General features: G+C 47.8%; 1 protein-coding gene across 1 annotated transcript; it reads right to left on the bottom strand.

Annotated features, from left to right (window-relative positions):
• Positions 1–7,737: 7,737 nt before the first annotated feature.
• LOC107289450 (zinc finger protein 271-like) lies at positions 7,738–25,632 on the bottom strand. Its single transcript, XM_029284539.1, has 4 exons — positions 25,171–25,632; positions 23,185–23,302; positions 20,902–22,148; positions 7,738–8,772 (listed from the first exon to the last, which is right to left on the bottom strand). The coding sequence occupies exons 1-4, from the start codon at positions 25,630–25,632 to the stop codon at positions 7,831–7,833; spliced, it is 2,769 nt and encodes a 922-aa protein (XP_029140372.1). The 3' UTR covers positions 7,738–7,830.
• Positions 25,633–25,780: the final 148 nt, after the last annotated feature.

Raw genomic sequence — 25,780 nt, 5'->3', positions numbered from 1 at the left:
AAGTTTTGAAAAAAGGAAAATTCGGATTTTTACACTTTGCTATTAAAAATACATACTTTCTCAACAGGTGTATAAGGCAGTTCTTGACTTACAGTACTCAATTAGTGACACCGGCACTGAAAAAAGTGACTTGTAACTATCACATGATGGTTGTGGCATCCTCGTGGTCACGTGATCAAAATTCAGACGCCTGGCAACCAACTCATATATTTATGACGGTTTGCAGAGTCCCAGGGTCGTGTGATCCCACTTTGCGACCATAGTCAATGGGGAAGCCAGATTCACTGAACAACCGTGTTACTAATTTAACAATTGCCATAATTGACTTAACAACTGGGGCAAGAAAGGTTATAAAATGGGGCAAAGCTCATTTAACAAATGTCTCACTTAGCAATGGAGATTCTGGGCTGAATTGTGGTCGTAAGTCAAGGACTACCTGTAATTCATTTACAGTATAGAACTGTTAGACCGGCAAGCTTGGCTGCTTGAGGATGGGTGGACTTCAACTCCCAGAATTCCCTAGGCCAGGAGTAGGCAACCTTGGCTCTTTTATGACTCGTGGACTTCAACTCCCAGAATTCCTGAGCCAACATGGCTCAGCTTGGAAACCTCTCCCTTTTCCCTCAGCATGCCTGGTTCAGGAATTCTGGGAGTTGAAGTCCACGAGTCATAAAAGAGCCAAGGTTGCCTACCCATGGGCTAGATGGTCACTTGTCTGAGAGATGGTATAGGTTCTCCTGCTTAAGCGGGGGGCTGGACTAGAAGACCTCCAAGGTGCCTTCCAGCTCTATTCCGTTAAGAATATTAAGCGATCAAGCATTAGGCAAATCCGACTTCCCCCATTGACTTTGATTATTGGAAGCCGGCTGGGAATGCCGCAGATAATGGCCACAGGTCCCCATTGTAGAAACATGCCCAAATTTTGATCACATGACCGTGGGGATATTGCCGATGTCATAAGAGCGAGGACCGGTTGCAAGTCGCTTTTTTCAGTGCCGTTGTCATTTCAAACGGTCGCTAAACGGATGGTTGTAAGCCGGGGACTGCCTGTACCACTTTCATTTCTGATTACCAATAAAGAGGGGTGCGTGGAGATGAGAAACGTGAATTCTTATGGTATGAAAGCACGGACCGCCCTGGCCCAGAGAGAAGGCTGGCGGGGTTTCTTCTGCCTGTGAGCTACTCAGAGGCCTCTGATTGGCTACATCTGGAAGGCCGCCATGCTTTTAAATGCTCAGGCCCAAACCAGTATTTGGTTTTGGTCTCTTCAGCTGAGGTAAAAGGAAGGAGAATATTTATGTCTTTATGAGATGAAGTTAATTCTTGAAGAACTGGCGCCTTTCTTGCCCCAAATTGGAGACATGAGTTTTTGGGATCAAGCCACAGAATAGAACAGGGGTCTTCATACTTGGCCCTTTTATGGCTTGTGGACTTCAACTCCCAGAATTCCTCAGCCAGGCACGCCCTGGGCGTGCCTGGCTGAGGAATTCTGGGAGTTGAAGTCCACAAGTCATAAAAGGGCCTGCCTGGCTGAGGAATTCTGGGAGTTGAAGTCCACAAGTCATAAAAGGGCCAAGTTTGAAGGCCCCTGAAATAGAAATTATATGGCAGCTATATAAATTATGTAGCTGAGTACGTGTTTTGCCTGGAGAAATTTGCTGCGTTCACTTAATGACTTCTTCAAAAAAAAAAAAACAGGCTGAAAAATTGCTTCTGGACCCATGAGTTCACGACTTCAGACTGTATTTCCGATCCTAATTCCGGTCATAATCTGAGGACTGCCTGTACAGAAATAGACGGCTATCGTGTCTCGGAAGAATATAGGTTTATTCTTCAGAGTCCCAAATTTTTACGCCACTCAGAGTCGCCTTGTAAGGAAGAGGGGCGGCATAAAAATGTAATAAATAAATAAAATAAAAGCACATTGATTCCTACCCAGAAGGCCCATTTTTCTACAATTTTGGCCAAATTTAGCTCATAAAGGAACTGGTGGACTTAATAGCAGGTCAGGGAGAAGACCTAGAGATCACCTAAAGGAGAGCTTGTCTCTACTTCTGCGTCCGAACCGCACAAGGGATTGTTTAAAAAATAATTACATCCCAAATGCCTTTCCTTTGCTGACATGTCTTAATAGAGATCAGAGGAGGAGGGTGTGGTATTGTCGAAAGAAATCTGTACGTGTCTGTGTTTTGAAAAAAAAAAAGCATGAATATGTTTGACTATTTATTTATTCTTGTGGTTGGGACGCTCCCTTTTGAATGCCTGTAATATAAATGGCTTATTTCTCAATGCCTTGGTGAAAATAGATGAGTGTCTTTGGTTAAACAAGGTGGATTCAAGTAGATCACCTCTCTTCAGGTGTGGCTATGCAACGGTGGCAGCAACAACCCTCCCTCCGCCTAACCCTGCCAAAGAATTGTTTGCCTTACTCAAGACTTGAACAACACAGCTGCCAAAATGACTAGTCCTCAAAAAGGAGGGCAAAGAAGTCGTTGCGTGGATTGATGTATTGATTAGGTTGGGAGGAAGGAACGACAGGAATCTTAGCTGCACAAACCCTTATTTCAAAAACAGGTCTTTTCCAACTCCCCAAAGTTGTTGACGTACACTGGGACACAACTGGAATGTGATCCAGGCCTCCAAGACACCCTCAAGGGCAATGCATGGCTACCTCTCTAGATTTTCTGTATCTACCTTGGATCCTTTTTTTACTTGTTCTGCTTTTTTTGTTAAGCAAACCTCGCTCTGCGAATCAAAAGAATCTGTCTCCGAGCCGTTACGAGAAACTCTACAGCCAACATTAAGGATCTAAATGGCCACATAAATGGACATTAAACTGGATTGTGATCTTGTTTCACTCCTGTGCCTGGGAATGTCTGCAGGATCAGGGCAAAAAAGTCAAGATGGCCGCCAACAATGAGATGGAAGCAAAGCCGGTGGAACTTCAGCCACACCGGTGCAGCCACCATCTTGGGGACACCCTTGCTCTTGTCCAAATTGTGTAGTCCCCTTGTCTGCCTGACCGTATCGTCGTCGTAGCAGAAAAGCTATCAAATTCTGTTTCTAGAAGAAACTGGCTGGAGAAAGATCAGCCATCGCTTTCCCAGGTCTTAGCTAAGGATCCATTTGACACCAGCAGATCCAATTCAGACAGAAAAGCACAATTTTTTTCCCCTGACTTTTGCTGTCTTCCCCACTGTTTCTCCAAAGACCTTAAATGTTTATGGCTCAAGGGCGCATGTTTAATGACGCAATTGGACACACAAGTGAGGAAGGACCCTTCAAAATCACACCACAAGTTGTCCCAGCCTTTGAACCCTTAAAAATAGTGCTTTTATCTTGGGGGGGGGGCTGTCTATGAGATGCATGATCCTGAGGTTTTCTGATTTTTTTTCAATCTGCCTAAATAATTGAAGGCAGAGCTAGCTTGCAATATTAATGTTTATGATGATCGTCTTGTACACCACTTGTATATATATATACCTGTAATGCTGTATTCTTCAAATAAATAATCATTTTGGTTTAGAAGCTCAGCCACGAATCTCATTCTTGAGAGGCAGAGTTAGCACCTCAGTGGACCTCACCCATTTACTAATAATCGCTTGTGTTAAAATAGCTCAAGCATAGCTATGTTGGGTCCAGAAGTAGCAGAGAAGTATGCAGTTCAGTATGCAGTATGCAGTTAAGTTCAGTAGTGAGTAAAAAGTTAAAAAAAAAAAAGGAAAAAGGCAAGCATGCCGACTGGAGAATTCTGGGAATTGAAGTCCACACATCTTAAAGTTGCCAAGTTTGAAAACCACTGATACAGTTAAATGCTGCATAATCTGTAATTCTATTTCCTATTCTATTCTATTCTATTCTATTCCTTATTCTATTCTATTCCTTATTCTATTCTGTTCTATTCTGTTCTATTCCTTATTCTGTTCTATTCCTTATTCTGTTCTATTCCTTATTCTATTCTATTCTATTCCTTATTCTATTCTATTCCTTATTCTATTCTATTCTATTCTATTCTATTCTATTCCTTATTCTATTCTAAAATGCATACTAAAATACATACTAGAAAGCAGAGACATCACCCTGCCAACAAAATTATGTATAGTCAAGGCCATGGTTTTCCCAGTTGCAATGTGTGGCTGTGAAAGTTGGACCATAAGAAAGGCTGAGCACCAAAGAATTGAGGCCTTTGAACTATGGTGCTGGAGAAGACTCCTGCAAGTCCCCTGGACTGCCAGGCGATCCAACTGGTCAGTCCTAGAGGAGATCAACCCCGACTGCTCTCTAGAAGGCCAGATCCTGAAGTTGAAACTCAAGTCCTTTGGCCACCTAATGAGAAGGAAGGACTCACTGGAGAAGAGCCTCATGCTGGGAAAGATTGAGGGCAAGAGAAGAAGGGGACGACAGAGAATGAGGTGGCTGGATGGAGTCCCTGAAGCAGTAGGCCTGAGCTTAAATGGACTCCAGAAGATGGTAGAGGACAGGAAGGCCTGGAGGAACGTTGTCCATGGTGTTGCAATGGGTCAGACATGACTTCGCAACTAACAACAACTGTATTTAAAAACGCTTGGTGTTTGCTCTCCTGAGCATGGTGGGTCTTTCAAGGGTTAAAGCCACGGAGGGCATATTCCCAGAGCGGCCATGTGGCACCTGCGAAGGGGGGGGAATGGTAAACAATAAAAGTCCCTTCCTGCTCCCCCTCTTCCTCTCTCTCCCCCTCTCCAACAGAGCCAGCCTTTTGAATTCCCCCACCCAGATTGGGGCTCAGCAGCCATTGTGGCAAGGTGGTTTTTCCTTGTTTTTAAGGGGAGGAGGGAGGCCCATCCTTAGCTTTGCAAGATTTCAGGGAAGAAGCTGCTTTGTCAATGGGAAGCTCAAGGTGCACAGGTGGTCCTCAACTTACAACCATTCACTTAGTGACCGTTCAGTTACAACGTCATTGAAAAAGGTTACTCATGACCGTTTTTCATAGTTACAACCTGTGCAGCAGCCCCATGATCATGTGATCAAAATTCAGACACTTGACCACTGGTTCATTTTATGACGGTAGCTGTGTCCCAAGGTCACGTGATCCCCTTTTTGTGACCTTCCGACCGGCAAAGTCAATGGGGAAGCGAGATTCACTTAACAACCAGGTTACTAACTTATCAACTGCAGTGATTTACTTAACTGTGGCAAGAAAGATTATAAAATGGGGCAAAGCTCACTTAACCAATGTCTCACTTAGTAACAGAAATTTTGGGCTCCATTGTGGTCGTAAGTCGAGGACTACCTGTATTATCTGACGTGTCACATACAGCAGGGGTGTCAAACTCAATTTCACTGAGGGCCGCATCAGCATTGCGGATGCCCTGGGGGGGGGTGGCCAGAGTGGGTGCAGCCTACTGGGTGGGCGTGGATGGAGTGGGTGTGGCCTACTGGGTGGGCATGGCCAGTTCTACATCATTCGCATCAAGGGTGCCTATGGGGGGCCTGGGCAGGAGTGGGACAGATCTGAGGGTCTCTGGCAGAAAGTGGTGGGACCGTGGCAAGTGCCAAGATGGCCACCACAAAATTGTACATTGGCTCCCAGCTGGCCTGGGCCAGGGCCAAGGCAGCGGGGGCTGTTCCCTCACTGTTTCCAGGATGGCTTCGCGAGCTACATGAAACCACTTCGCGGGCCGCATCCGGCCCCCGGGGCTTGTGTTTGACATGTCTGACATACAGTATGTACATGTATGCAATAGGGATGTGGGAAGAATCCAGAGAAGCAGGGCTTTTTTTCAGCCGGAACGCGGCGGAACCGCGTTCCGGCACCTTTTTCCGGGCCGGCCGCACCGGGCGCAACATCTGGGGGGGCGCGCTCGCACTCGCAGCTCTCTGCCCCTGCCTGGCTCACAACCGCGGCCATAGGGAGGCTCGGTCGGCGTGCCCCTGGCCCGTTTCCTAGGCGACCCTGCCCGAGCAAGANGACGCTGGCCAACATGCTGCCGTTCGGGCGCCAATCAGCAGGCGGACTGGAGCAGAGGAGGGCGGGGTTTCCCACCATTCCTGTTCTCTAAAGGGGCGGTCCTAGGGTTTGATGAGGGCGTGGCCAGGTTTGGGTGGGGGCGTGGCCAGGGGAGGGAGGTGAGTTCCACCACCTTTTCTCTGAGAAAAAAAGCCCTGCAGAGAAGGAAATATTTTGGGGAATATTAAAAAGGCAAAATATTTTATTTCCCCAAAGGATCTTAAAGGCAAAAAAGCAAGCCCAGTTTTTCTTAATAGCCCCAAGCAGAAACTAGGCAAAGGCCTGGTCTGTAGAAATGCAGATGTGATAATCCATTCAGGAAGGTTGGAGCCAGGAAGATAGAAGTTGATGAGATTAGGAAGACAAAGACCCCTAAAATCTACATACCCCCACCCAAACTCTAAGAACAGAAAACATAATAGGATTAACCCACCAATACCAAAAGGATGCACTGAGACTCAGGTTAAAGTACACGACACAGGAAATACAAAGTCTCAAATAGGAACAGGAAACCACCTCAAAAGACCCAGAAGGTATAAAAACCCACCCACATGTGGTCAGTTTTTCCCAGAGTCATCTTTCTGTCTGGCTCTCCTCATCAATAAACTGCAACCTTCTTTCTAAAGCAGTCTCCATTTTGTTTATTCCCAGCTTGGACTGGACCCTGATGAAGATTTTTCTTTCAACGGGGATATGTGAATATATCTGAGTTTCTATATACATGTACAGTATATGCATGTGTGGCTTATGCATGTGAATCTATATCATGTTGGCAGGTGTGTTGGATAGGTCTGTTGCCTTACTTGTGAAAATAATAAAGGCGGGAGATAAATAAGTACATTTTAATAAAATATCTAGTGTACTTGCTATCTCCTGTTGTAGTTCTTCAAAAATAGCCTCTTCTTTTTTGAGCTTTCCTAGGCCTTATAACTCCCGCATTCACTTTACAACTGCTGGGCTTACTTGACAACCTCTGTATTAAAGGTTGTAAAATCGGAAGCAGTCACATGATGACCCACTGTACGACCGTTATCGATGTACAACCAAAATGGCAGGTTCAATTACGTAAGACGAGGACTATCTGTAAAGACAAAGTAATGAAGAGCGAGAAGCAAGGCAGGAGGTTTAAGAAGATTGTCCACTTGCAGTCTTAGAAAAGGGGGAATTATTTGTAGGGGCTCAAAAAAGTCAAGTTGGGAGCCCACAATCATGTGATCAAAGCACCGCCCCTTTTAAATGTATCTGTAAAAAGAGGCAGGGCTTCTGCTGTATAAGGTTGTAGCGGCCATCTTGACTTTTTTGACCTCTCCTGCAGAAGCTGCTGAGCATAACACGAATTTCGGGAGGGAAAAATACTTTGCAATATAAGAGTTGCCCAAGTTTGAAGCCCATGTCAAAGCAAGGCTCAACGAAACCACACCACCAACAGCCATCTATTTATTACAAAATACATAATAATAATAATAACCACACATAATAATTCATGAAAATCACAACGTACTGGGTTTGGCGAGTGTAATCTAATTAAATTCATCTTGGGTTTATCTGCCAATTTTGCCAAGCAAGCTCCGGACCCCCATCTGGATTGGAGTGGGAAAAATTATGGCTTCTCTCCTAATTAAAATTTTTTCCCCTCATGCATAATTAGAACAGATCCATTTCTAAGGTTACTTTTTCTACCCTCCTCTATTCTGGATTCTAGTTAGATTTAGAGAGAACCGGCTTGGTGGCAGCAGAAAAAACGTGATTAGTTTTTCCTCCGATCTTGGATGCTCTCTCACACACATCCAGCAGGCCCGCTAGTAAATACACCCACACCTACCAGCCTGAGACACCACCAATCGTTACACTTTTAAGACCTCCCCATCTTTGTGGGTCCGTTTATGGACCACTAAGTGCGCGCTGCAGGTAAAACACCTGCCGCAAATCAGACAGGAATAGGGTTTCTCCCCCGTGTGGATTCTCTGGTGCTGCATGAGGTGCGCACTCTGGCTGAAACTCTTCCCACAAGTGCCGCATTTATAGGGCTTCTCGCCCGTGTGGGTCCGCTCGTGCTTCACCACATCCGAACTGGTGGTGAAGCTTTTCCCACACAGGGAGCATTTGTAGGGTTTCTCCCCGGTGTGGATCCTTTTGTGCTTCACCAGGTCTGAGCTGGAGCGAAAGCTTTTCCCGCAGGCCGGGCATTTGCAGGGTTTCTCGCCCGTGTGAGTCCTCTCGTGCTGGGTGAGGATCATGCTCTGACTGAAGCACTTCCCGCAGTACGAGCATTTGTACGGTCTCTCCCCCGTATGGCTCCGCTGGTGTTTCACGAGACCCGAATTGGAAGCAAAACTCTCCCCGCAGGTGAGGCAGGTGTAGGGCTTCTCTCCCGTGTGGGTCCTCTCGTGCTGAATCAGGTTGGAGCTGCGCTTGAAGCTTTTCTCACAGAGGGAGCAATTGTAGGGTTTTTCCTCCGTGTGGGTCTTTTTGTGGTTGACAAAGTTTGAGCTGGTGGTGAAACGTTTCCCGCACTCGGGACACTGGTAGGGCCGCTCCCCCGTGTGGGTCCTTTGGTGGGTCATGAGATGGGCGTTGGAGCAGAAGCTTTTCCCGCAGAGGAAACACTTGTACGGCTTCTCCGCCGTGTGGAAGCGCTCGTGAACGATCAGGTAGGATCGCTGATTGAACCGCTTCTCGCACACCGTGCACTTATAGGGCTTCTCCCCCGTGTGGATCCTCTCGTGTTTCACGAGATCCGAGCTCTGGTGGAAGCTCCTCCCGCAGTCGGCGCACTTGTACGGCTTCTCGCCCGAGTGGTTTCGTTTCTGGTGGCTGATCAGGCTGGAGATGCTACAGAAGCTTTTCCCGCAATCGGAGCATATATAAGACGTTCCTTCGATGGAATTCCCTTCTTCCAGACCAGGGATCATGCCCGGCAGACCCACCGATCCGTGCTGGAGCTCACAGATCCCTTCCACTTTGCGGAAAGCCGAAAGGTCCGAGGCTGTTTCCAGGAATGAAACACACGGTTCCAGGAATCCAGGCTTCTTCACATCCATGGTTTCCCCATTATCATCCATCTGTCCACCAGCCCCTTATTTCGTTAAAAAGAAAAACAAAGAAAAATTAATCGGGTGACGCTCCAGAAGAATATACAGGCAGTCCTCGACTTAACGACCGCAACTGAGTTCAAAATTTCTGTTGCTGAGTAATTTTTGCCCCATTTTGCGACCTTTCTTGCCGCAGATGCTAAGTGAATCACTGCAGTCATTAAGTGACAGTCACACAGTTGAAAAAGTGGGTCTGGCTTCCCCATTGAATTGGCTTGTCAGAAGGTCGCAAAAGGCGATCAGAGGACCCCGGAACCCTGCAACTGTCATAAATAGGAGCCAGTTGCCAAGCATCTGAATTTTGATCACCTGACCCTGGGGATGCTGCAACGGTCGCAGATGCAAAACTGCCGTTAAATCGCTTTTTTTGTAGTGCCGTTGTAACTTTGAATGGTCACAAAACGATCTGTTGTAAATCGAGGACTACACATAATCTGTCTACTTGATGATCGAGAAAGAGCCCATTGCAGGTCCACATTCCTGGTGAAGCAGATGAGGTGTGAACGCCCCCACAGGCCTTCTTAGAGGTGCCCTCATGTTATGGAATTCTCTCCCTTGGGAAGTAGACACCCCAGTCAATTGTCACTTTAAAAACTAGCTAAAGTACTGTTGTTCCTGCAGGAGGTGGTTAGTTGGTCCTTTAATCCAGAGGTCCCCAACCTTTTGGGCACCAGGGACCGGTTCCACGGAGAAAGGTTTTTCCGTGGACCGGAGTGTGGTTTTGTGTACTGCCTATATCCCACGGATGGGGCTTTGCTTGTTTGTGCGGACCGGTTGCTGGCATGCTGCGGCCCAGTACCGGTCCACGGACCGGGGGTTGGGGACCCCTGCTTTAATCTAAGGATGATCTCTGCAATACTTTACTTGAATGATCTTTGCAATGTATTAGATGTTGATGAGCTTTTATTGTATCTCATAATGTTTTGCTTTTTTTTCTTGATTGTGCTCTTCCAAGTGCCCACCAGCTGGGATTGTAATGAGCTGCAAGAATAACCTTGGGAGACAGCAGGAAGAGCTGCAGCTTTAAGCTTCAACCTTGGCAGCTTTAAGACACAGGAAACCTAGAACTCCCAACCAGCATGAATTCTGGGAGTTGAAGTCCACACATCTTAAAAGTTGCCAAGGTTGAGAAACATTGGCTTAGACCAGGGGTAGGCCACCTTGGCTCTTTTATGACTCGTGGACTTCAACTCCCAGAATTCCTGAGCCAGCCATGCTGAGGGGAAAGGGAGAGGTTTCCATGCTGAGCCATGCTGGCTCAGGAATTCTGGGAGTTGAAATCCACGAGTCATAAAAGAGCCAAGGTTGCCTATCCTTGGCCTAGACCAGGAGTCTCCAAGCTTGGCAACTTTAAGACCTGTGGACTTCAACTCCCAGAATTCCTCAACCAACCATGGCAGACTGAGGAATTCTGGGAGCTGAAGTCCACAAGTCTTAAAATTGCCAAGTTTGGAGACCCCTGGCCTCTTAACTCATAGAAGAAATGGGAGCATGGAAAACACCTCAGGAAATATCACGGGGTTGGACTAGAAGACCTCCAAGATCCCTTCCAACTCTGTTATTCTATCTAACTCAAAGCAATGAAAGGATGGCTGTTCTCCCTGGTCTTGGAGCTGCAGTGGCTGGGCCGCTCTAGGATGTTTTGTTGCCATAGAGTTTGCCATCCAGATACTTATGTTTTTTTTTAATTTTTTTACTTTTTTTACTGCAAGATTCATCTGGAGTCAGGCCGTCTTGACTTACAAGCATTTGTTTAATGACGCTTCGAAGTTACAACGCCACCGAGAAAAGTGACGCGACCGTTCTTCACACCTGCGACCACAGCAGCATTTCCCCCACAGTCACATGATCAAAATTCAGACGCTTGGCAACTGACTCGTATTTATGACGGTTGCAGTGCCCCGGGGGTCACGTGATCATCTTTTGCGACCTTCGGACGAGTGAAGTCAATGGGGAAGCCAGATCCACTTAACAACCATGTCGCTAACTGAACAGCTGCAGTGACTCACTTAACAACCGAGGCAAGGAAGGTCGTAAATGAGGCAAAACTCGCTTAACAACTGTCTTGCATAGCAACGGCAATTTTGAGCTCAGTTGTCGTAAGTCGAGGACCACCTGTATTAAATAAATACATCTAAAAAAATTTGTTATGTCCCCCCCTCAGAGCCTCCTTTGGATTGGGGCAGGCTCTAAATACAGTGAAATAAATAAATAAATAAACCCTCCTTTTTTATATTGCATGGAACTCCCGCTCAGTCCAAGCAGTTCCTATTAGTCAGATCCCTGGTTCCTTTGACCTTTGATTGAAAGCGAGCAAATGCTTCACTTGTTTCTATCATTAGTCCCCCCCCCCTATTTTCTAGAGCAGGGGTGTCAAACTCAAATTTCATTGAGGGCCGCATCAGCATTGCGGTTGCCCTGGGGGGGGCAGGTGGGTGTGGCCAGCTCTACATCATTCGCGTCAAGGCTGCCTGTGGGGGCCTGGGCAGGAGTGGGACAGATCTGAGGGTCTCTGGCAGAAGGGGGTGGGACCGGGGCAAGCGCCAAGGCATGGTCCATTTCTTCATTCCTCACAAAGGGTGACACCTCCCCAGCATGCACCCAAGAGACGGGGCCGACGCAGTAGGAGCTGGTTCCTCGCTGTTTCTAGACGGCCTTGTGGAGCTAAGACTGAATGTGTTTCAGCATAGATGGCCACCACAAAATTGTACATTGGCTCCCGGCCGGCCTGGGCCAGGGCCAAGGCAGCGGGGGCCGTTCTCTCACTGTTTCCAGGATGGCTTCGCGGGCCACATGAAACCACTTCGCGGGCCGCATCCGGCCCTCGGGCCTTGTGTTTGACATGTCTGTTCTAGAGAATTGACTCTCTCGCTTGGAAAGACACCCAGCGATCCAAATAAAGATCTTACTTCGGTCCAAAATATCACGTTGGGCTATTCAATTTCTCTACACCGAGACAGACGGTGGAAGAAAAGGGAAAGAGGATGATCGTTATAAATAGGTTTATTTCAAATGACTAAGACTCCAACAGGAATATTCTAGATATGTTTTTCCCAAAGTGTTTTCCCTCCTTACGTGTTTATTTGATAATGAGAGAGAGAAAAAAAGCTAGATAAAGGCTCCATTGTAAGCTGCATAGCTTGGCAGGAAAAAAAAACCCTGTCACTGAAGATAAATAAAGCACTGGGCCTGGCAAGCACCCATCCCCAAGCAGCTTTTGCAATGGCACCTCTGAACACAAATCTTTGATGAAGATAATTGCAGGCAGCCAGGGTTGCCTCCTCTGTTCTTTTCAAACGCTGCACATCTGCCTGTCCAGCCAAGGTCTAGCAAGCAGGGTTTGGCTCGTTCTCCCAAAAGTGCATTCTGGTTATTTTCATTCAAGGTTGAGAAGCCAAACTTAGTTTGGGGAGGGTGTTCAATCTTGGAGCCCCACTAATGTGACTAAAGGGGCAGAAGCCCCTTTCCTTCCATCCAATGCACCATCAAATCAAATCCAGCAAGGTCTTAACAAAACAGTGGAGGGGGGGGAAGAACAGCTGTCAATCATCCATCTGCCTTTCACTTACCCTCTGGAACAACACAGCCCCCCCAAATGAGGTCAGCCCAGCCCTCAGGACCTTCCAGAAAGCCCTTAAAACATGGTTGTTTTTTCCAACAAGCTGGAGAACCCATCACTGGGTGTTTGCCCGTTGCTTGTATTTCTAAGACCTCTTCCCTCCTGCCCTTGTTTATTTAAGAGAAATAACAGAACAGCAGAGTTGGAAGGGACCTTGGAGGTCATCTAGTCCAACCCTCTGCTCGAGCATCACATCTTATACCAGGGGTTGAAGTCCACAAGTCATAAAAGGGCCAGGTTTGAAGACCCCTGTCTTATACCATTTCAGGTAAGTGGTTGTCCAATCTCTTTTTAAAAGCCTCCAGTGATGGAGCACCCACGACTTCAGAAGGCAAGCCCTTCCACTGGTTGACCGTTCTATCGGGGAAATTTATTTTGATCGTTACTGAAATGCATTTTGATTGTTGCTAAGGGTTTTGCAACAAAACGTTTGCAAATTAGATGTTTTAATTCCTGGTTCGACTGCATGCACGCACGCACACACACACACACACACACAGAGACAGAGCCACTTCGTGAGAGATGAGCACGCAGGTAAATGTGATCAATAAACGCACCTTTGGGACAGCCATGACCTGGATGACTGAAAATCTCCATAGACAAATAAATGAAATAAAGGCACCCCAGTTTGAGGATTGGCTGCACACACACACACCATTTCCCCCATGCAAGGAAAGGCTTGACATCTGTCTGCTTCTGCAGAGCTCAAATCAGGTTTAAGGCAGGGAAGCAAAGGGAACTTTTATTTTGGGGGATTCCCTCTTCCCCACTTAAAGGGAGCGGGGGAGGACCCGTCCCCCTCCCCTCCCCCCCTTTCCCCAGTTCAGCGGCTGCACTCCCCCCCCTCCCCATCTCATCCACCCTCCTCTCTCTCCCCCCTCCCCCTCCCCAAGCTCCTTTTGTCTGCAATCCAGCCGCGGGAAAAACGGCGGGGCCTCCTCCCCGTTCAGCCCCACCTGCAAGGTGCGCCGCGGAAGCCGCTAATCCGAAGAGCCGCGGCGATCGCAAATGCCGCCAGGCGGGCCAGCCTCCGCCGGAGCGATGGGAAGGGCGCCGGCGGGGGAAGGGGGGGGGAGGGAAGGGTGGTGGGGGGGGAACGAGAGAGGAGGAAGTGGCGAGGAGGGGGGAATGGAAGGGAGAAGGAACAGGAAGTGGCCTTCGTTTTTATCGCCCCCCTCGCTCGCTCGCTCGCTCGCGCGTTCGTACGGTCTCTCTAGGAATCGGGATGGAAGGCTCGACTGTCCGCTCCCCCCCCCCTTGAACGCTCCAATAATAGGGGATCGGACAAGTCTGAACTATAAAGAGCGGCGCCTAACAAATATACGCTGGACTCCAGCACCCATCTTGCTCAGTTATGGGCGTTGGAGTCTGAAATGGGACAGGATCTCCTGCTTGAGTGAGGGGTTGGACTGGAAGGCATGCAAGGTCCCTTCCTGTCCACTATTTGAGTGGACAGTCCGCTTTTTTCACATTATGTTCACTATTTTTTTTCACAAAATAGTGGGCATTTTTTTTATTCAAAAGCTTTATGATGAAATGGTACGTAATCTAAAGCTGTACAGTCTACTTTTTTTACTACTTAACCCCCTCCCCCCGTTTGTCCGCTATTTTTTGGAAGCAGACCTGGCAACCCTACTCTGTTCTGATTTGAGCTTGCAACTTGCCAGGTGCCAGGCTGCAAGAAGGCTGATTTCATGGGTGGGGGGTGATTTGATCTTTTTTGAAGGCACCTGGCTGGATTGAATGCTCAGAAGGCTCGACAGTTGGAAAAGCAAGGGCTTGAGTCTTTCGTGTCTCTTTCTCTTTAATTTCAGCTGGGTTAGCCATCCAGAGTGGCTTAGTGGGGCTGCCTGGTTCCTTCAGCGAGAAACCACCTCGTCTCCTCTCCTTGTGTAGCTGCACATCAACTTTCTTCAGCATATGACAGTGGTAGCGAACCTATGGCACGCGTGCCAGAGGCGGCACTCAGAGCCCTCTCTGTGGGCCTGCATGCCATGCCCCCGGAGATGGCAACTGTCCCTCTTCAACCAGCCGCCCGCTAACTCGCCTACGTGGCCAGATGCATCCCAGCACCCATGCACTCACTGGCCTCTGTGTGCAGCGGCTGATGGTGTCAGGCAACAGCCGCCCCGGCCCCTGCCTCACCTTTCCCTGTGACAATGGCACCCCCGCCCTGCCTCGCCTCACCCAGCAGACGAGCCTCCTACCCACCATCCCACCTGCCAGAGATCCCCTGGATCTCCCCCAATCCTGCCTGGCCCCCACAGGCGTCCCTCCCCACGAGCAACATCGAGGTGATCATGCCCACCTTGGCCACACCCACCCAATCTGCCATGACCACCACAGCCACACCCACGCCCACACATTGGGCCATGCCCACCTGGCACCCGGCAATAAATAAGTGGGTTTTGGGTTGCAGTTTGGGCACTCTGTCTAAAAGGTTTGCCATCACTGGCATATGATAAACAGAGAATTAGAAGTTAAAAGATCTGCCAGCAAACCTCAAAATAAATGTATAGAGAAAAAAAAACCTCTCGGTTTGCATTTGACACTTGGGCTAAAACTAATTAAGAGCACTTCGTTGGCTCCCTCAAAGAAATGGAATCCCCTCGATATAAGGAGAAATCATAGTTTGACCCCCTCTGACTTGGTTATCTCAGATTCGTTTGAGAATAAAGTGCATAGACACCTTAGGGCCCTACAGAGCAAGGATTCTTCACCAACCCATCAGAGATGGTGACCGAGGGGCTGAACAAGCTCCAGAATTCATCCCTGATGCTATGAGGGAAAGAGTGCCCCACATGATGATGATTATAATAAAGTTGGAAGGGACCTTGGAGGTCATCTAGTCCAACCCCCTGCTCAGGCAGGAAGCCCTATACCATTTCAGACAAATGGCTATCCAGTCTCTTCTTTAAAACTTCCAGTGTTGGAGCATTCACCGCTTCTGGAGGCAGGTTGTTCCACTGGTTAATTGTTCTCACTGTCAGGAAGTTTCTCCTTAGTTCTAGGTTGCTTCTCTCTTTGGTTAGCTTCCATCCGTTGCTTCTTGTCCTGCCTTCAGGCGCTTTGGAAAATAGCTTGACTCCCTCTTCTTTGGGGCAGTCCCTGAGATATTGGAACACTGCTATCATGTCCCCCCTTGTCCTTCTCTTCGTTAAACTAGACATACCCAATTCCAGCAACCGTTCCTTATATGTTTTAGCCTCCAGTCCCCTAATCATCTTTGTTGCTCTTCTCTGTACTCATCTAGAGTCTCAACATCTTTTTTACATCGCGGTGACCAAAACTGGATGCAGTATTCCAAGTGTGGCCTTACCAAGGCATTGTAAAGTGGTACTAACACGTCACGTGATCTTGATTCTATCCCTCTGTTAATGTAGCCTAGCCCTGTGTTGGCTTTTTTGGCAGCTGCAGCACACGGCTGGCTCATGATGAGGGATGCTGGAGATCACATAACTCCTTTGCACTTGGAAGGGGGTACTTCCAACCAATAGTGATCCACTGGAGAAAATCATCCTGACAGAAGAATTACTGTATTTATCGGCGTATAACACGCACTTTCCCCCCCTGAAAATAGGGGGCAAATGATGTGTGCGTGTTATACGACGATATAAGCTCTCCGCCGCCCGGCCCCACCTTGGCCCGGGCAGCCGCGGCCCTTCGCCGCCCGGCACTACCTTGGCCTGGGCAGCCGTGCCACTTCCCCATCCTGCTGCCGCTGCCGCCGAGCTCTCCGCCGCCCGGCCCCACCTCGGCCCGGGCAGCCGCGGCCCTTCGCCGCCCGGCACCACCTTGNGCGCGTTCGTACGGTCTCTCTAGGAATCGGGATGGAAGGCTCGACTGTCCGCTCCCCCCCCCCTTGAACGCTCCAATAATAGGGGATCGGACAAGTCTGAACTATAAAGAGCGGCGCCTAACAAATATACGCTGGACTCCAGCACCCATCTTGCTCAGTTATGGGCGTTGGAGTCTGAAATGGGACAGGATCTCCTGCTCGAGCGAGGGGTTGGACTGGAAGGCATGCAAGGTCCCTTCCTGTCCACTATTTGAGTGGACAGTCCGCTTTTTTCACATTATGTTGACTATTTTTTTTCACAAAATAGTGGGCATTTTTTTTATTCAAAAGCTTTATGATGAAATGGTACGTAATCTAAAGCTGTACAGTCTACTTTTTTTTACTACTTAACCCCCTCCCCCCGTTTGTCCACTATTTTTTGGAAGCAGACCTGGCAACCCTACTCTGTTCTGATTGATTTGAGCTTGCAACTTGCCAGGTGCCAGGCTGCAAGAAGGCTGATTTCATGGGTGGGGGGTGATTTGATCTTTTTTGAAGGCACCTGGCTGGATTGAATGTTCAGAAGGCTCGACAGTTGGGAAAGCAAGGGCTTGAGTCTTTCGTGTCTCTTTCTCTTTAATTTCAGCTGGGTTAGCCATCCAGAGTGGCTTAGTGGGGCTGCCTGGTTCCTTCAGCGAGAAACCACCTCGTCTCCTCTCCTTGTGTAGCTGCACATCAACTTTCTTCAGCATATGACAGTGGTGGCGAACCTATGGCACGCGTGCCAGAGGCAGTACTCAGAGTCCTCTCTGTGGGCCTGCACGCCATGCCCCCGGAGATGGCAAATGTCCCTCTTCAACCAGCCGCCCGCTAACTCGCTCATGTGGCCAGATGCATCCCAGCACCCATGCGCTCACTGGCCTCTGTGTGCAGCGGCTGATGGTGTCAGGCAGCGGCTGCCCCGGCCCCTGCCTCACTTTGCCCTGTGACAATGGCAGCCTTGCCTTGCCTCGCCTCACCCAGCAGGACGAGTCTCCTGCCCACCACCCCACCTGCCAGAGACCCCCTGGATCTCCCCCAACCCTGCCCGGCCTCCATAGCCGTCCCTCCCCACAAGCAACATCAAGATGATCACACCCACCTTGGCCACACCCACCCAATCTGCCACGACCACCACAGCCACGCCCACACATTGGGCCACGCCCACCTGGCACCCGGCGATAAATAAGTGGGTTTTGGGTTGCAGTTTGGGCACTCGGTCTCTAAAAGGTTTGCCATCACTGGCATATGATAAGCAGAGAATTAGAAGTTAAAAGATCTGCCAGCAAACCTCAAAATAAATGTATAGAGAGAAAAAAAAACCCTCTCGGTTTGCATTTGACACTTGGGCTAAAATTAGTTAAGAGCACTTCGTTGGCTCCCTCAAAGAAATGGAATCCCTTCGATATAAGGAGAAATCACAGTTTGACCCCCTCTGACTTGGTTACCTCAGATTCGTTTGAGAATAAAGTGCATAGACACCTTAGGGCCCTACAGAGCAAGGATTCTTCACCAATCCATGAGAGATGGTGACTGAGGGGCTGAACAAGCTCCAGAATTCATCCCTGATGCTATGAGGGAAAGAGTGCCCCACATGATGATGATGATGATGATGATGATTATAATAAAGTTGGAAGGGACCTTGGAGGTCATCTAGTCCAACCCCCTGCTCAGGCAGGAAGCCCTATACCATTTCAGACAAATGGCTATCCAGTCTCTTCTTAAAAACTTCCAGTGTTGGAGCATTCACCGCTTCTGGAGGCAGGTTGTTCCACTGGTTAATTGTTCTAACTGTCAGGAAGTTTCTCCTTAGTTCTAGCTTGCTTCTCTCCTTGATTAGTTTCCATCTGTTGCTTCTTGTCCTGCCTTCAGGCGCTTTGGAAAATAGCTTGACTCCCTCTTCTTTGTGGCAGCCCCTGAGATACTGGAACCCTGCTATTATGTCCCCCCTCATCCTTCTCTTCAGTAAACTAGACATACCAAATTCCAGCAACCGTTCCTTATATGTTTTAGCCTCCAGTCCCCTGATCATCTTTGTTGCTCTTCTCTGTACTCTTTCTAAAGTCTTAACATCTTTTTTACATCGTGGTGACCAAAACTGGATGCAGTATTCCAAGTGTGGCCTTACCAAGGCATTGTAAAGTGGTATTGACACTTCACGTGATTTTGATTCTATCCCTCTGTTAATGCAGCCTAGCTCTGTGTTGGCTTTTTTGGCAGCTGCAGCACACTGCTGGCTCATGATGAGGGATGCTGGAGATCACATAACTCCTTTGCACTTATGGGGGTACTTCCAACCAATAGTGATCCACTGGAGAAGATCATCCTGACAGAAGAATTAAATCGGTGGAACTGCTTTTGCCTTCAGAAGTTGTGGGTGCTCCAATTCTGGAAGTTTTAAAGAAGAGACTTGACAACTATTTGTCTGAAATAGTGTAGGGTCCCCTGCTTGAGCAGGGGGTTGGACTAGAAGACCTCCAAGGTCCCTTTTAACTCTATTATTCTGTAGTCTGTTTCTGGAGCTCTGTCTTTCAGTTGGTTTATTGTTAGCAAGACAACTTCACACATGAGAACCCTCTCGTCTTGTGCTTTCCTCTATTCTAAATAAGGGGAAAAAAATTCCTATCTTCATGCCTTTCTTAATAAATCTAGCTTTTGTCTCAAATATAATGAACCCCCGTGGCGTTCACTGACAGCTGGGCTATATACTGCATATGTAAAACAAATTAACATTTTTAACTTGACAACTTATGATCCCTTTTGGATCATCCTTCTTTCCACATCTAGAACTGGTGGATTCTGCTCACAGAACAGAGAGTAGTTGTGGACAAGAGGGCCTTTGTACAGCTTCAATTGGTGCACCAGTTGCAAATAATGTAATATTTACACTATAAAAATATAAACTTTTTTTTAAGCCCAAAGGCATCCCAATTAATTGGGTGATACATTTTTGTTTTATTTTGGTTTTTTAAAAAAATTTTAATAGAGATGCTTATGAGAACTGCAACCAATGAGCATCCATTTTTGAAAATGTGCTCCCGCCCTTCCTGTCACCTTCTACAAAGTACTATAATGGGATCCAAGGCCAAAAGACAGACATCTGCTCTTGTTATGATTTTAAGATGATTTAATTGTATGTACATCTTCTTGTGCCATATCCATTATCGGACGTTGGCGATCATGTTGGCAATCCTGTTTTTATCATATGGTATGTTTTTATTTTATGTAAATATTGGCAGATTTAATTTCTAAACAGCTGTCTGAATTGCACTGAATTGAATTGCACTGAAGACTCAGATTTCAATTCAACACACCTCTACATCTGGACACCTGGACATACACTCAGTGGGGGCTGGCTGAGTTTTGAATAGCCAGGATAGTAGCCCAGAAAGCCCGAATCTTTCCATTCCCCACCATCCAGTCTGAGCTGAAGAAGCTTCTTGGATGAGAAGCGAAATGTCTTCAAAAAAAACCCAAGAAAGTCCAGTTGCCTCTTGAAAAAAGCACCTTTGGGACCTGAACCTATTTCCACCTTACATGTTCTCAGGCAGAGCTGTGTGCCCACATACTGTTAAGGGTGAGAAGTGAAATATACATGCTTGGAAGACCGAAACAGGGCCTAAAGTTGGGTATTTAAAATAACACACAGAGGGGTGGTCATGAGGTATAACGGAAGATAAAACTGAGTTTTAAAAGCAAGAACTTCTTGATTAAAACAAAATATAAAGCAAACATTAATGGGATTAAAAAAAATTGCAAAGCTTGTCTTTTTGTCAGATGTCCTAATGGGAGACTTTTTCTTCTAGTGCCGTGGTGGTGAACCTATGGCGCGCGTGCCACAGGTGGCACACAGAGCCCTCTCTGTGGGCACGCAGACCGTCGCCCCAGTCCTAGGCCTTCAGCTGGGTTTTATAAAACCTTTTTGCTTTAGTCCCCCGCTGCCGTGTAAAAAAAAAAAAGGTTCAATCAATCAATCAATAAATTTCAACTTCTCGCGGGAAAAAAAAGATCTCGCAAAGTTGGAATTGATTGAACTTTTTAGTCCCACTCAGTTTGCCATTACCACCAAAGCCACGCCCACCCAATGGGCCACACCCACCCGGCACCCAACGATACATAAGTGGGTTTTGGGTTGTAGTTTGGGCACTCGGTCTCTAAAAGGTTCGCCATTGTGGACCACTTACTCTTCTTCCTTCGAGCCCTGAGAATCACAATCACCTTTGCAAATTAACGAAGGCCAATTCTTGGTAGCCTTTGGTTATAACCATCCAGCAATGCACATTTGCTATTGACACGCTTGGTTATTGACGCCCAACAAGTCCCAAGTCAGACCATCAAAGTCCAACAGTTCCTAAATTGACCCTCTTCCTTGAGTAGCCACGCCCACCTCAGCCAAATGAGTCTTCTCGTGTTTCGTCAGTTTTGACCTCTGCGTGTAACTCTTCCCACAGACCGAGCACCGATAGGGCTTCTCACCAGTGTGAGTCCTCAAGTGGAGCGTCAGCCCCGAGCTCTGGCTGAAGCTCTTCCCGCAGGCCGGACACGCGTAGGGCCGCTCCCCGGTGTGGGTCCTCTCGTGTTTGATAAGGCCCGAGTGATGCCGGAAGCTCCTCCCGCAGACCGAACACTTGTAGGGCTTCTCCCCGGTGTGGGTTCTCTCGTGAGCAATCAGCGTCGAGTTGTGGCTGAAGGAGCGGCCGCACTCCGAGCAGGTGTAGGGTTTCTCTCCGGTGTGGGTGATCTCGTGCCTCACCAGATCGGAGCTCCGGAGGAAAGTCTTCCCGCAGTCTGAGCACCGGAAGGGTTTGACTCCCGTGTGAGTTTTCTCGTGCAAGATCAGATTGGACCTTTGGCTGAAGCTTTTCCCACAATTGGTGCACGAGTAGGGTCTCTCCCCGGTATGGATTCGCTTGTGGAACCGAAAAGCTGAGCTCTTATTAAAGCTCTTCCCGCACGTTGGGCACCGGTAGGTCTTCTCTCCGCCCTGTTCCAAGATGGGAAGACCGCCCCTTGGATGGTACCCTTGCCCGCTGCTCACGGAAGGACACAATTCCTCCTCAGTGTGGATCCTCTCATGCTTCACCAAGCTGGAGTAGACAGTAAAGTTTTCTCCACAGGTTACACACCTGTAAAGCTCTTCTTCTCGATCAAAACTTTCCTGCTTTGTAAGAACCGAGTTCTTCCTGCAGTCTGAACATCGTGAAGGCTCGTCCCCATGCGTGGCTGGGCTTAAGCTGTGATGGGGGCTTTTCCCACCGCTCGGACAGCTGCAGGATTGCTCGCCTTTGAGGATGCGTTGAAGGTTAGGGAAGAGCACCCTCTGGCTGGGGGTGGCCGCAGAGTCTAAGGACTTACAACATTTGGTATCTATTGAGGCATCTGGACTGTGGCCCAGCTTATTCTCCTCCCTTCTGCAGGACTCCAGTTTCTCCGACGTGGACCTTGGTTGCCTGCGAGTGGTGAGTCCGTCCTCTTGCAAAACATACATTTTATCATTTTGAAGTGGGATGCCCTCACGCTTTCCGTTCCTCCAGGAAATGCTTCTCTCTCTTCCAGGCAGCGTCTGGCAAACCTCTGCTTGCTTTTGAGTTCCCGCAGGAGAAATCTCTCGTTCGCAAGATTCCTCACTGTCTCCTAAAAAAGAGACAAAGATTTAAAAAAAACCAAATACAGGTACAAATACAGATTAGGTGAGACCTGGCTTAAAAACAGTAACTGTGAGAGGGACCTTGGAATCCTGGTGGACGATCACTTGACTATGAGCCAGCAGCCAAAAAAAGCTAATACAATCCTGGGTTGTATAAACAGAGGCATACAATCAAGATCACGCGAGGTATTAGTACCGCTTTATAAAATCCCTAGTAAGACCACACCTGCAGCCAATTTTGGTTACCATATCACAAAAAAGATGTTGAGACCTTGGAAAAAAATCAGAGAAGAACAACGAAGATGATCAAAGGCCTGGAGACTAAAACATACGAAGAACGGCTGCGGGACTTGGGTTTGGCTAATCTAGAGAAAAGAAGAAATAGGGGAGACATGATAGCAGTGTTCCAGTATCTGAGGGGCTGCCACTAGGCAGAGGGGGCCAGGTTGTTCACCAAAGCACCAGAGGGAAGGACGAGAAACAATGGATGGAAACTGATCAAAGAGAGAAGCAACCTGGAACTAAGGAGAAACTTCCTGACAGTGAGGACAATCAACCAGTGGAACAGCTTGCCTCCAGAAATCGTGGGTGCTCCATCACTGGAGATTTTAAAGAAGAGACTAGACAGTCACCTGTCTGAGACGGTATAGGTTCTCCTGCTTGAGCAGGGGGCTGGACTAGAAGACCTCCAAGGTCCCTTCCAGCTCTATTCTATTCTAAATCACACACAGTTCTGGAAAGGGTAAAGGTAAAAGTTTTCCTTGTTCAGTTGTGTCTGTCTCTAACGGGCGGTGCTCTTCTCTGTTTCCTAGCCCAAAGTGTTGTCCTAAGACAGAGGTAGGCCACCTTGGCTCTTTTATGACTCGTGGACTTCAACTCCCAGAATTCCTGAACCAGCCATGCTGAGGGGGAAAGGGAGAGGTTTCCAAGCTGAGCCATGATGGCTCAGGAATTCTGGGAGTTGAAGTCCACGAGTCGTAAAAGAGCCAAGGTGGCCTACCCCTGGGCTAGACACTCACGTACCGCAGAAACCTGTGCTGTTTTCTCGCTCATCTTTGCTAAGTTGGGTCTGCCGCGAATCGAAGAGAACGCGTCCAGCTTTGGGGATATTGCAGGATGCATCTTCAAATGGAGCCCATACCTGAAACGGAGACAGAAATCAAAGAGAGAGAAAAATCAAGGATGTTGGAAGCGAGAGGCAGGATATTGCATTCCTAGACTTTCCAAAGGAAATTTGTACGTGGCCTCCAATCCAGAACTGAAAAGGACATTTCTGGAAGGAATTTTTCAGTTACTGTACTTTTATTTTGAATCCTCTGCCCCTTTGAACTGCCCAGCGGCTTCAATCTACTCCTCCGATCTGCTTTAATTATATCAAGGACGGACAATCCAGGAGCAACCATGCTCATGATTAGGCCTTGAAGTTTAATTCAATTTCTCTCTCCCTCTCTTTGCTTAATAAGCAATTCTCTTTCTCCCCCCACCCTTCCCTCTTAAATATTTTGGCCTGGTCCATCCCGATGATAAGTTTGGCTCCCTGCTCCCTTCAGCAATGTCTTCTCCAGGTAGAATCTAGAAAGCCGGTGTGAATTTCTCTCTACTACAATTGACACCTAATGAAATCAAAGCAGATTTATTTTTAAGCTTCTTTCTCACAATTTTTCTTTTTCAAAGTACAGTATCATTTTTGGTAACTGCCCTTTAAGGGTCTGACCTTCTCCACCTTCCTCTCAAGAGTCAGCCGGATACTCCATTGTACTTTTTTTTTTTGAATTTTTTTCCCTTCTTGGAATCTGTTCCAATTTTTCTGAACCTTATTAAAGTAGTAGTAGTAGTAGTAGTAGTAGTAGTAGTAGTAGTAGTAGTAGTAATAATAATAATAATAATAATAATAATAATAATAATAATAATAATAATAATAATAATGATAAAGTTGGAAGGGACCTTGGAGGTCATCTAGTCCAACCCCCTGCTCAGGCAGGAAACCCTATACCATTTCGGACAAATGGCTGTCCAGTTTTTTCTTAAAGACTTCCAGTGTTGGTGCATTCACCGCTTCTGGAGGCAGGTTGTTCCACTGGTTAATTGTTCTAACTGTCAGGAAGTTTCTCCTTAATTCTAGGTTGCTTCTCTCTTTGGTTAGCTTCCACCCGTTGCTCCTTGTCCTGCCTTCAGGCGCTTTGGAAAATAGCTTGACTCCCTCTGCTTTGGGGCAGCCCCTGAGATAGTGGAACACTGCTATCATGTCCCCCCTTGTCCTTCTTTTCATTAAACTAGACATACCCAATTCCAGCAACCGTTCCTTATATTTTAAACATATATAAGAATCTCAACATCCTTTTTACATCGTGGTGACCAAAACTGGATGCAGTATTCCAAGTGTGGCCTTACCAAGGCATTGTAAAGTGGTACTAACACTTCACATGATCTTGATTCTATCCCTCTATTAATGCAGATAGTGTACAGATAGTCCTTGACTTATGACTACAGGTGAGAGCAAAAGTTCTGTTGTTAAGCAAGATAGTTGTTAAGTGAATTTTGCCACATTTTACAAGCTTCCTTGGCACATTTGTTAAGTGAATCACTGCAGTTGTTAAATTAGTAACACAGATGTTAAGTGGATCTGGCTTCCCCGTGGACTTTGCTTATCACAAGGTTGCAAAAGGGGAATCACATGACGCCGGGACGCTGCAACCGTCATAAATACATGCCAGTTGCCAAGCCTCTGGATGTTGATCACATGACCACAGGGATGTTGCAAACGCTTGCAAGTGTGAAAAATGGGTCATAAGTCACTACCGTATTTTTCAGTGCCATTGTAAGTTTGAATGGTCACTAAACAAAGGCTTATAAGTCGAAGACCACCTGTAATATTTCAAGTGGTCAGAGGGACCAATATTTCTCACAATAGAATTAATGCATGAAAATATAAATATAAATCCGAGGAGTGGATTAGGTTAAACTGCCGAACCCCTTTTAATTTCCCTCCCCACAACCGCTCGCCCTCACCTCGTCTTTGTGATTCTGGTCCTCCCTTTGGAGGAACTCCTCGGCCAGGCCCACCGCTTGGGCGCAGGTCTCTGCCCCCCACTTTCGGACCCAGCTCTGGATCTCTGCGGGAAGGATGGCCAGGAACTGCTCCAGGATCAGCAGCTCCACGATCTGCTCCTTGGTGTGCTTCTCCGGCTTCAGCCACCGGTGACAGAAGTCTCGAAGCTGGACGCAAGCTTCCCGGGGCCCCTCGGCTTCTTTGTAGCAAAAATGCCGAAAACGTTGACGCTGCCACTCCTGGCAGCTGGCTTCCTCCCGCAAGATGGCCGCCCTCATTTTCCCATCAGTCTCCTGGACGTTGAGGTTTCCATTAGCCTTCTCGGCTTCTCTGGGGCCAGGCGGCCAGCGGCTTCCCCACCCACACGCCTCTTCCACCCCCTCTAAGCCATCCTTAAAGGCCTTGAGGTCCTCCTGCCGCATGGCGGGCTCCGACAGCTGTGGTTTGCTCCGGTCGGATAAAAGGGCCCAAAGTTTCCTTTTTGGGGATTCCTGCCATTGAGGCATCAGAGTTTGGGGTCGCCCTTCCTCTGGCTCAGCCTTAATCTGTGTGCCCAAATGGTTGGGTCTG

The sequence above is a fragment of the Protobothrops mucrosquamatus genome, unplaced genomic scaffold (assembly GCF_001527695.2).
Source record: "Protobothrops mucrosquamatus isolate PMUCROS unplaced genomic scaffold, P.Mucros_1.0 scaffold703, whole genome shotgun sequence".
Lineage (NCBI taxonomy): Eukaryota > Metazoa > Chordata > Lepidosauria > Squamata > Viperidae > Protobothrops > Protobothrops mucrosquamatus.
The sequence above is the reverse complement of the archived record's forward strand: the minus strand, read 5'-3'. Positions and strand labels throughout refer to the sequence as shown.

Excerpts from the sequence above, each read along its gene's own strand:
- LOC107289450 (XM_029284539.1), bottom strand. The coding sequence starts at position 25,632 with ATGCGGCAGGAGGACCTCAAGGCCTTTAAGGATGGCTTAGAGGGGGTG. Across the intron at positions 23,303-25,170 it reads ACCAGAATCACAAAGACGAG|GTATGGGCTCCATTTGAAGA; the intron begins GTGAGGGCGAGC and ends TCTCCGTTTCAG. Across the intron at positions 8,773-20,901 it reads AGAAGACTCATTTGGCTGAG|AAGCCGTACAAGTGCGCCGA; the intron begins GTGGGCGTGGCT and ends CACTCGGGCGAG.